Source organism: Diabrotica undecimpunctata, chromosome 1 (assembly GCF_040954645.1).
Source record: "Diabrotica undecimpunctata isolate CICGRU chromosome 1, icDiaUnde3, whole genome shotgun sequence".
Lineage (NCBI taxonomy): Eukaryota > Metazoa > Arthropoda > Insecta > Coleoptera > Chrysomelidae > Diabrotica > Diabrotica undecimpunctata.
Genome location: NC_092803.1, coordinates 192,140,215 through 192,152,656, shown reverse-complemented (window position 1 = coordinate 192,152,656; position 12,442 = coordinate 192,140,215). Strand labels below are relative to the sequence as shown.

At 30.3% G+C, this 12,442-nt stretch overlaps 1 protein-coding gene across 3 annotated transcripts in view; it reads right to left on the bottom strand.

The window, feature by feature from the left end:
• LOC140432801 (facilitated trehalose transporter Tret1-like) overlaps positions 1 to 12,177 on the bottom strand; it is a 38,451-nt gene extending 26,274 nt beyond the window's left edge. Inside the window, exons 1-4 of one of the 3 annotated variants that reach the window (XM_072520917.1) lie at positions 12,095 to 12,177; positions 623 to 777; positions 296 to 316; positions 122 to 239 (exon numbers count right to left, since the gene is read on the bottom strand). In XM_072520917.1, the coding sequence (XP_072377018.1) occupies positions 122 to 239; positions 296 to 316; positions 623 to 633 (150 nt within the window). In that variant the 5' untranslated portion in view covers positions 634 to 777; positions 12,095 to 12,177. Of the gene's footprint in view, positions 1 to 121; positions 240 to 295; positions 317 to 622; positions 778 to 8,060; positions 8,204 to 12,094 lie in introns of those variants that run through there. The other 2 variants (XM_072520916.1, XM_072520918.1) reach the window with 2 other exon arrangements.
• Between the last annotated feature and the right edge of the window lie 265 nt (positions 12,178 to 12,442).

Here is a 12,442-nt window from a genome sequence, read left to right as displayed (position 1 = left end):
ATTGAGAAGAGGGCACTTTAAGAAGAAGATACGAAGAAGATGGATTGCCTCTAATTTAGCTAACATATTATTTATAATTTATAATTTTCTATAAAAAAAGTGTATCCGTATTTTGCTTTACCTGTGGCAATAAACATCTAAAGCTATCACTTTCATATTGACTAATAGATTTTGCTCTAGTTGCTAGTACTTCTTGTTCTTTTTCTTCCTCTTCCTCCTGAAGTTGCTCCTGAATATATCTAAAGAAACAATATGATAAAGACAAATATTAAATCCAAAATGGGCTTCTACTTACGTCAGGCTTCCTATACTCGCTCTAAAAGCAACAAAAACATATTTGTTAAGTAATCTCTTATAAATTAATAATATTACCAACAAAATAAACGTAACCCTCATTATCAATTATCTTTATAGCGTTGACATTAAAATAAATCTCAAAAATGGAACCTTCTATTTTATAAAATCTCTAATTTTGCGATGTATACAAAAAATCATACTCAAAAATGGTAATTTGTATTTTAATAAAATTGTCGCTAATTTATACTAAGTTTTTATCTCATTGTTTAAATAAATTATTTTATTTTTATGTCAAAAATAACACTTAAAGTATAATGCAACTTACCCGATATCCATATTTATATTCGAAAACGTTGTCTGCGATCCTAATTGTATCAGTTATTGTCAGGTCAAATCGTACGCTTTAGCAACCAGAGTCAAATTGAATAAAAAGTCTCTTTAATTTGGGTCCCGTTTTCCTCCACCATTCTTTCTCTGAATCTGATATAAATTAAAATAGAAGGATAATATAGTTGTGTGATATTTATGTTTGTATTATAATTTGAACTAAAGAATAAAATAGAATAGAAATATTCTATAATGTCACTGAAAATTCTACAATGTTATGGACAAAGCTTACAAAAAGTCAAAAAAATAACAATACCAATTAAAATTTACTAAAATTACTAAAATAACTAAAATAACTTAATTGAATCGAAGGGACCATTTAAGTTTTCTGTCTATAAAAATACCAAGAAATTTTACAGAATCAACGATACTGATCTGGCTATAATTGAGAAAGAAGGGTTGAAGAGCTTTTTATAGAACTGTCTACTGTCTTATCCATGTTAAAAGAGAGTAAATTAGAATCGGACCAGGTTTTTATTTTAAGTGGATCAGAAGTTATAGTTGCATGAAAAATTCCTCTAATAATAAAAGTTCCTCTAAAAGATAAGGAAAAGTAGAGGACCCAATACTGAACTCCACATACAATGCTTTTGTGACTAAAGTCAGTATCATTTGCTCTAACAAGTTGTTTCCTATTCCTCAAGAGAGATTGAAACCAATTTAAAGAAATCCTTAGAATTTCGTAAAAAATTAGTTTTTTTATTAAAATGTCGTGATTTACACAATCAAAAGCTTTGGCATTGACACAAAAAACAGTGGCAATGTAAAGATTATTGTTTAGTGCTTGATAGATCTCATGTAGTACAGAACACATAGCATCACCAGTATATTTATTAGATAAAAAGCCGAACTGACATTGTGATAAAATGTTGTTTTCGAGGAGAAAGGGCATAAGTCGGGCTTTTATAAGTCTCTCAATAATTTTGGATAGGATCGGTAGTAAGGCAATAGGTCCATAGTTGCAGACATTCAATTTTTCACTACGCTTATGAAAAGGAATAATAATGGCTGTCTTCAGGCACTCTGGAAGTATCTATTTTTCAAAGGAATCGTTAATTAGTAAGATCAGGACTTCCAACTCAATTTTTGGGAGGTTTAAGAAAATTTTTATGGATTGTCCATCAGTACTACAGGAAGATTTGCTTTTAATACTACTGATTGTTTGGATCAGTTTAGATTCATCAACTGGTCTTATAAAGACTGAATTAGATAATTTTTTTAAATTGCGGAGATAGAAAATAGGATCTTGTTGTGATAAAATATTTGATGTTATATTTTTACTCACATTAACAAAGTATTCATTTAGATGTACAAGATTTGGAGAAGAAAATGTTTGAGCTGTATTAGTTTTATTCCGAAGATCGTTTATTATGTACCAAGTTCCTTTTTTGCAACATTTTAGAGCTTTCCAGACGATTTTGATAGTACATTTGTTTTAGCTGTTTTGAGTTTAGAAGTTTTGGTAAATGTTTCCTCGTTCATTTTTGATCAAGATATGGAACTTTTAATAACGCGCTCTGAGACGCACGGTCAGCTCGCAGCGAATAAATACCACTACATACATAAAATCTATGTAGATTCAGAGATGAATATTACTTTATCATGATAAATAAAAAAAGTTATTGCAGTTTATATTTGGTAAAAAGTGGTGAATTAATTTGTTTATAAGAGTTTTAAACAAAATTAAGCCATAAACATTGGAAGTTTGATTAATGGAAGTTGATGAAATGATTAATAAAAGACAGCGGCTTATAGTTTTGTCACGTTTTGTCCTGGAATTAAGGGTTTGTGTTTGCCAGTTTATGTCTCTAGGTAAAAATTTTTATTTTGACGGTCAGTTTCACTTGGTTTCACTTTTTTTTGTGAAATTGGAGGCGTAAACAACGTGTATTTCTAATTGTGAATAATTATTGTGCTTTGAAAATGCCGAAAATAAGCAATGTTTCAACTTAGATAAAACTTTACAAAGAGCTATCTATGGATATGGATAAAGTTTATTGCTTATGTTGTGGCAAAACCGTAAGTACACACGTATTATTTTTTATTTTATTTTAAAAATTTACACGGTGGTACAAACAAAGATTTTAAAATTGGAGATTATGTTTAAGAAAAGTACCGACACAAGGCTAGTTCGCAATAAATCAATGTATTTTTTCTTTTTTGAAGCATTTTTTAAACTCCTTCCGATAAAAAATAGGATATATATTTAAAATTCAAATCATTCAATAGTCTACTGAAAGGGCGCTAACTTTTTTTTTAACAATAGCATAGTTTGCGTTAATTTTGCTAAAACCAAAAACATATCATATATTGGACTTAATTAATTAAGTGCTTTTAATTTATGCTTACACTATTTTTTCTTTAAATGTAAACAGAAAAGAACAAGAGCCTCTTGTAAATATTTGGAAGTTCTTCCTTCTTGCACAGTCATTTCTTGACATTTTCAAGATTACTACACCGATTTTTATTTGATTTAATTTAAATATTTTAATTGTTATGCAAAAACGGTTCGTTTTTAGCTTATTTCTAAAATCTTAGATTTTAAAAATGGGTACAACTATAAAATATTTATATTCTTTTTTAGATTTCATCTGAAAAAAAAAATTCAAATAGATCTGCATGTCAGAACCGCGAAACATTTGGATAAAAAAGTTAAAACCACATCTGGTGAAAAATATCAACCTTCAGGGTCCAAGTGCTTTCAGTCAAGTTCCAAAAAACAAACCGAACAAAAAACTTTTAACGAAGACTCGTGTCGTGCATTAGTATCTTCTAATATACCGCTTCCAAAATTATCTAATGAAAACTTTAGTTCTTTTTTAAAGAAATATTGCAAACAAAACATTCCCAGTGAACGAACTCTAAAGAGAAATAATGTCAATTTGTTATACTCCTCAGTTATCTACAACATAAAAGCCGAAATAGGTAATAATTACTTTTACATATGTGTGGACGAGACCACTGACTCGTCAGGAAGATACATTGTGCACTTATTGATTGGTGTACTTAGCGATAAAACCTTTCCAAAATCGTATTTAATTTCCTGTAAGCAAGTGGAAAAAACCAACGCTCTAACAATATCACGGTTTCTACAAGAAGCATTAGCACACTTTTTTCTTCCTGCTGCTGTGCCTAATGATAAATTAATGAATATATGGTGAAAGCAGGACAAAATTTAAAAATATTTCATCCAAACTTAATACATGTCACTTGTTTAGCGCACGGAATAAACAGAGTTGCGGAGGAAGTAAAAAAAATTTCCACTAGTTAACAGTTTAATAGCGAGCGTCAAAAAGGTATTTCTGAAATCACCTGTAAGAATACAATGTTACAGAGATATGCTTCCTGCTGTTCCACTGGCACCGCAACCCATTTTAACACGTTGAAGAACATGGTTGGAAGCAGCTAATTTCTATGCTGATCATTTTGTATTTAAAAAAAAGTTGCCAATCTTTATTGGAAGCTAAGCAAGCCTTCCAAAATAACATCCTCCAACAGCAACTGTCATTCATAAAATCAAATTATAGTTTTGTCCAGAAAACTATAACTCAATTAGAATCCTCCAAATTATCATTGTTAGAGAGTACAGTTTTTATAAAAGAATTTAAGTCATTGTGTCAAAACGTTAAAGGTACTATTGGAACGGAATTTTTTTAAAAATTTAAAGTAACCACGGAAAAAATAGTGGTTACCAGGTTCTTTCTGAAGTGGTTCAAGTACTATCTGGGACATTTTCCGAACCACTTAATTTAGAACCATCTATTATAGTAAATTTTGAAAAATGCCTCAGTTACATCAGTTAATGTCAAAAGAAGTATTTCTATCTACAAATATATATGTATTCAGATTGTAACCTCGGAAACCTTTTTTGGATGGTGCTAGAAAGGTCACCAATGGAGACACTACGGACGGCAGCCAGATGGTTGGTGGAGAGCGAGTCGTGGGTTCGAAACTAGCTTTTGGAACCAGGAAAGGTTCCAACGGACGAAATAAATGAAGATAGTATAAGAGATATTGAAAAAGATACCGAAATAAACAAAAAGATAGATGGGTAAAATTACCAAAGAAAAGATAAGATAAGGAACAGGGCGCCACTTAATTTTTAGGGGTTTAAGGAGAAAATTAAGAAACCTTAGAAAAGAAAGATAAGGAAAGATATTTAGGTTCAGAGATCAAACCCAAGAAAAGATATCACAGTTAATTATTCAATAAATTTGGTCAACACTCTACATAAACAAATAATAAGTATATTAGGTATTAAACCTACTTACCTACGAAACTTAATCAGATCTTTCTGATTAAGATTAACCTGATCTTTCTTCTGGTCGAAAGTATAATATAATTTAATATAATAAGTAAATATTCAAGTAAAAAGAGTTATGGTTAATCAGGAAACTTGTTAGGAGTCGACAAATAAAATACATACATAAAACAATAACAATATATTCAACAACAAAATTATGACGCTGCTGAATGCAACACAAGTAATAAAAATACACAAACAACTATGAAATGGTGGTAGGTATACATATACAGATAAGCAGAAATATAATTAGAAAATACCTTTACAAAGATATAAGTAACACAATCATGCACAAATAATGTGGCGTATCTCGAGATATTACAGCAAAAAAATGAATAAAAAATTATAACAAACACCAAAGATAACAAAAATTATTAAATTCTAAATTTACAAAAATACAAAAAAGTTACTGAACTGAAAACATAAAAATTTAACCAAACCGCACTTGGTTAAGTCGATTATTTGATTCGTAACAAAATACTGACTGTTCTTTAAATCTAATGCAAAATTCAGTAGTTATTCTCAACTACATTTGAAGACATGTATGATCGTTAGATACGTCCAGATAATGGAAGATGATATGATGTCATACCATGTTACTCGCCAAGATAAGTGGAGATACTTAGATTATAGTAACTTACGGTAATTACTGACGACTGATGCTTTAAGTCACTGAAGTTAATACTATACTGGTTTTAAACACTGAATTTAATTACCCTTAAAGGTGCTTTACAACTATACTTAAACTAATATAGTGTAAGATAAAAAAACTCTAATAAACAAGTGTATACACACTTATAAGGAAAAGGCACAGAGACGGTAAGGTAGCAGATACGATAATGTGAGTTAAGCGTCTTAACTCGACGAATGCCCACCGGTAAATAACTTGGTTCCTCTAAAATTTTACCAAACTATCCAAGAAAAGGTGAGGGTATCTCCCCTCAAAAATCATAGGCCAGTTGTATGTATTTCTGAGAAGGTAAAAAGTTCTTACTAACATTGAACATAACGGTATCCTTCTACCTACAAACGTGACGAAATATCAAATCTCCTAGATTAGGTTTTTCCCGAAAAACATTACAACGGGCGTTCGACGACAATTACCGAATTTATGAAAAAGAACCCGGAAAAGGATTAACTGGACCCTGTTCTGCAACAATGGTGTAACCCACAATTTGTTTACAAATGTAAAATACATGCCAACAAGTTTATTACGAGTGGTTTGACAAAAAGCAAAAATGGTAGAAGCCGTATCTGGTACTTTAGCGACATCTATTAACCAAAGTTCTAATCCACATTCGTCAAACTAGTGATAATGCATAAATCTACAACAACCAGGTAATCCACAGTGCGGTTTACATTGTTGTTGAAAAATATTCAATGGGTATATGTATCAACATAAACTACAATAATTCTTTTTCAAAACAGAACATGAATCAAATATTTTATTAGGACAAATTGGCTATAGATCTCAGTAATCATTTGTTTTATAATATGCTGTAGTTTACTATTTACACAAATAAACTTAGCGGTTGATACCCTGGTGCTATAAAATGTAGTGGGTTACGCCGTTGTTGCTTATTGCTGCATTATACATTGGGGGAAAAACTAAGACAAATTAAGTTAATTGCGTTATACAATACATGCGTTTTTATGCAATAAACGACAATTAGACCGAAATCATTAGACTGAAAGCAGTAAACCAAACTCATTGAACCGAAAAGCCCTTTACCGTAACCTCACTAGACCGAACAGCATTAGACCTACAGCATTTTAAAACAAATTAACATCGCAAGTTAACATCGAAAATGCAGGAAAGGGCAGAAAACCTTTACTTGGAAAAATAGAACTGCCTCCACTGTGGCCAAATGGTAGACAGCTTTCTGCTGAAAAAATAAAAGACCTGAAAGACATCTTGGATTTGGTACCTACATATGCAAAAGTCTTTTATAATTTCTTAGATAAAGTCGGAAGTGAAAATTTCATAGACGATGTAGAAGGACATGGACAGATGCCAGATTTTACTATTAATGAAGAGCAATTTGACGTTGTATATGAATATTAAAAATAACTGTATCTACTTTTTCTCAATAAAAATGCTTTCTGATTATCTTTTGTATCAAATTGTATTATAAACTATTTTGACACAATTAACTATGATCACTTACTCAATTTTGCAACAATCATGTAACCCAGTTTTTATTGTTTTTTTATACCAAAAATTAAAGGTTATTGTTTTAATTTCGATATTTTCCGTTTATATGTATTATTGTAAAAGACTAAAACATATTTAAAGAAAAAAATCTCAGCAAGGGAATTTTCTATGATAACGAAATACAAAAAGCTAATTATCTCAGAACAACATGCCGGTGGCTTACACCATTGTTGCAGAACAATGTCAAATGAACAAAGTCTTTAAATAAATACGTAGGTAGATCTTTCAGTCATATTTCGATAGTTTCCCAATAAAAATTTCTGATCGTAAACACGACCATCAGCGTATCATCCACATGAGTAAAAGGAATTAAAAATAATTTAATATATTAATAAAAAAAATGTTACAAGATGGAAGCCATAAGTTTCTATTAGAAAATTTTGAACATCATTTGATAATCTATTGTTACCACAATTTAAAATGATATTTATTGGTTAAAATAATTGTATATGTTATGTGTTTATAATATTGTAAGCATTTTTGTAAATAAAAAAATATTGTAAATATTTTTTATTACATGCATATTTTCTAGATAAATATGCATATTTTGCATAAAATAAATACTTTTTTATTTGCCTGTTTGCCTAAGTCTACTGATACGGTTCATTTGAAATTAAATTAAAATTAAATTTGGCCTAAATCCGGTTCTGTTTATTATATAAATTTTGATATGAATTGAATGTGATGCGTAACATATCTTCAATTTTTCAGATGATGACCATTGATACTTGATATTTATAGCATATTAAGTTGAATTCTACACTGGTATATTATAATATAATTTGTTAGATAGTTTATTAGATTAGTTTGTTATATTAGTCTGCTAATTTTAAATGATTTAAATATTATAGTACTCACCTACTAGTGTTCTGTTTGCATCTTTAATTTGACTGCGTAAGTTTTTTTATTAACTAAGTGTTTGTACCAATCAATTTTAATTTGGAAAACAGACGATTGATCTTCTGTTTTTCTGTAATGTTCAGATCCGGATTAGGTGACGATAATAGCTTAATAATTTCTTTCATTTGCATACGTCATTTTTAAAACGGTATACTACTTTCTATGCTATATGTAGTACTAACGCAAGCCTCTTAAGCCCATAGCTTAACAATTGGTCCAGTAAGTCGGGCGGAAAATAGGACCTTAGTGCCCAATTCTCTCGGACTCGATTTAGCTAAAAATTTGAATTTAAGCTTGTCTTATCCTTCTTTGCAAAAGTTATACGAGCCCCTTCCCATATCAGTTGGACCAACGTTAGATTGACAAGAAAATTAAATTTTAGAGAACAAAAATAAAAGCGCAGCGTAAATTTTAGAAGTTTTAATGCATCAAACAACATTTTTGAATTTCCTAATTATAGAAACTATTTTGTAACCTAATGAAAACTATTAATTAAACACAATAATAATAAATTTTATCATAATTTTACCACCATTAAATAATAATAAATTTTACCATTTTAGTGGACACCAACAAAATCAACCGATATATCACTGAACTTAAAAACAAAAAAATTATTGACGAGAAACTCTTTTGAATCCATCGAACACAGGTAATATAAGGATTATTTTACTTTTGATAACAGATAAGTTATAATTTTTTTATTGGCTCAATAAACTAAGTTTGAACTCAAAATAAACAATCATAATAATATATATATATATATATATATATATATATATATATATATCATTTCAAAAACAAACAATCCTTGTATATACTACTCATATACAGGGATGAGTGCCTTAAGAACCGGCAAAATAACGCAAAAGATAAAAAACATAATACGTTGTGAAATAAAAAGAGATGAAAGTAGTAGAGGTGAGAAATTATCGATATTAACCTATAATTTACTTTACATTACATTAGATTTATCGAAAGTTTCTCACCTTTAGACGTTAGCTTATGAGCTGGTTGACTTCAGTCATAGTAATACGTATCACGTAATGTAAGTAAAAGCAGTTTAAGTACGAGTATTTTTTTATCCAAGTTTTAATGCATCAAACAACATTTTTGAATTTCCTAATTATAGAAACTATTTTGTAACCTAATGAAAACTATTAATTAAACACAATAATAATAAATTTTATCATAATTTTACCACCATTAAATAATAATAAATTTTACCATTTTAGTGGACACCAACAAAATCAACCGATATATCACTGAACTTAAAAACAAAAAAATTATTGACGAGAAACTAGGCAAATCCCTCCATAATTACAATGGCTATGCTCCTATATTTTACTGTCTCCCCAAAATTCACAAGCCACAACTAAGTATGCGACCCATATTATCATCAATAAATACTCCGAATAAGAATATATGTAGCTCAATTTCTAACGAACATTCTTTTACAGGCATACAATTATAATAATGACTTCAAGATAACAGATTCTTTCCAGTTCAGTGACTTTAATAATAATTATCAACTACCCAGACGCTTTGTCTTAGTAAGTTTTGACGTAGTATCCTTGTTCACAAATCTTCCACTTTCCAGTGTATTAACTTCTCTCCGTAACCATTGAAATCAAATCCAACTCCACAGTCCGATATCTTGGGAAACTTTTTCCGACTTATTAAAATTGATTTTTGACACCAACTATTTAAATTTCAATGACAAATATTTGGTACTCCTATGGGATTCAAGATTTATCCTATTCTAGTTAACTTTGTACTAGACGATCTTATTAATGAAAGTATCAAGAAGTTAGATTTCCAGGTTCCCTTTGTAAAACGGTATGTGGACGATCTGATTTTAGCAACCCCACCGGACAAGACGGTGAACACCTTCTCAGTTTTTAACTGCTTTGATCCTCACTTACACTTAACATGTGAATTTCAGGTTGATAACAGTATCCCGTTTTTAGATATGCGAATTATTCGCACACCGGATAACAGATTAGTCACTACCTAGTACAGAAAAGAGATGGCTAGCAACTGTTTCATAAATTACCATTTGACACACCCAATCAGATATAAACTCAACCTGGTACAAGCCCTCAGCCTTAGAGTACACATGTTAACAAACCCGCTTTACAAAGAAGAATCTCTCAATCTACTGAAGTCCATTCTCATATATAACTCCTATCCGGCATCCATCATCATTAAATTCCTATATTCCAAAAGCTATGGGCAGTCCCTTACTGAAACAGCCAAAGGGCTAACATTAGCGTCCATTTCTAACAAAATACAAATGAATGAAAAGTCCCCTCTAACTCCTGAACAAACCACAAAATATGCTTCGCTCCCGTACTTATCACAAATCACTAACAAGCTTAACAAACTTTTCAAAAACTTACCTGTTAAAATAGCCTTAAAAAACACCAGAACCTTAGGAAAGTTATTTTCGAAGACAAAAACTCCATTGGCCCCTCTAGAACAAACTAATGTCGTCTACCATATAACCTGTGCAGAGTGCAACTCCTGCTACATTGGCCAGACCAGCCGCTCTCTTCAAGGTCGACTAACGTCCCACAAAGTGACATTAGGATTTCTAAACCATCTTGTGCCCTTGCACAACATGCCATTTCAATTAAACACAGTATCGATTTCAGGAATACCAAAATACTGTGCAAACAACAAAATTATCACAAGCGATCCCTCCTTGAAATGTGCCAAATTCTAAAACATCCAGCATCCCTAAATAAAAGAACCGACATCGACAACTTGAGCCAGATATATCACTCACTCATCATACAAAACAGATAAAAAAACCCTTACAAGACATTAAGTTTTCTATTTTTCATTCCTATTCTTCTTCTTCCTTTTTTTTTTGTTAAAAAAGAAGGGGAAAATAGAAAAAAGAAAAAATTAATCCTTTTTTAAAAAAGGTTGGTCCCTTTTCGTTTACTAATTCCCTCGTAATCGTACCTCCCTGCATTCCAAGAAATACTGTACGAAAACAATCCACATGTGAAATTATGACATCCATCATTTTAAAAACAAACAATCCTTGTATATACTACTCATATACAGGGATGAGTGCCTTAAGAACCGGCAAAATAACGCAAAAGATAAAAAACATAATACGTTGTGAAATAAAAAGAGATGAAAGTAGTAGAGGTGAGAAATTATCGATATAAACCTATAATTTACTTTACATTACATTAGATTTATCGAAAGTTTCTCACCTTTAGACGTTAGCTTATGAGCTGGTTGACTTCAGACTTCAGTCATAGTAATACGTATCACGTAATGTAAGTAAAAGCAGTTTAAGTACGAGTATTTTTTTATCCAAAATTAAAGTATTGATCAATAATAAACTGTGATTTGAGACGTCGCATACACTCTTCTCAATACAAAATTATCATAGCTTGTTATTCTGTATTTGTCAACACAGAATTAATTATCAAATTACTGCTAATGAAACTGTTTACTTACATTTGCTTTATTGCCTTCAATCAGTTTTTACTTTATGCGAAATTTAAAAAATGTTAATGTTCGACGTCATACTTGTAATACATATTATGACTGAAGTCAACTAGTTCATAAGCTAACGTCTAAAGGTGGGAAACTATCGATAGTCCTAATGTAATGTAATGTAAATTATAGGTTTCTATCGATAATTTCCCACCTCTACTACTTTCATCTCTTTTTATTTCACAACGTATTATGTTTTCTATCTTTTGCGTTATTTTGCCGGTTCTTAAGGCACTCATCACTGTATTATGATAATGCTATAACATGCCAATTCAAGTTAAAAATTCTTCAACTGAACTATTTATATCGGTTGTCTCATAAATAATTCTACATATTCCACATTCTGTTAGTACCACAAAAAATAAAAATTATATATACGGTAAAACCAACTTGATTGTTTAATGAAACAATTACAAATACATCAAAGACATAAATACCAATAGAATAATTAAATAAAGGTTAATACGTACATTCATACATACACTAGAACAGAACAGAACGAAAACCAAACTATTTAGAAACTAATCCAATGTATTCTAATACCCACAAGCAGTGATAATAAATAATTATGTATGACAAATATCATTTAATAATCCGAAGATTAGCGCTAGATGATACACGTGATATACATATAAATATGGATACTCCACTACGTTTTTAATTTCGGAAACTTATCTTTATTTTTAGACAAATAGCTCCAATAAAATAGTTTTAACAGTTTGGTAAATACTCTTAATTTAAATAGAAATAAATGGTTTTTTTGCATAGGAATAATTAGACTGCCACTTAATAGCCCATATGTAGAAGCAATATAGCTA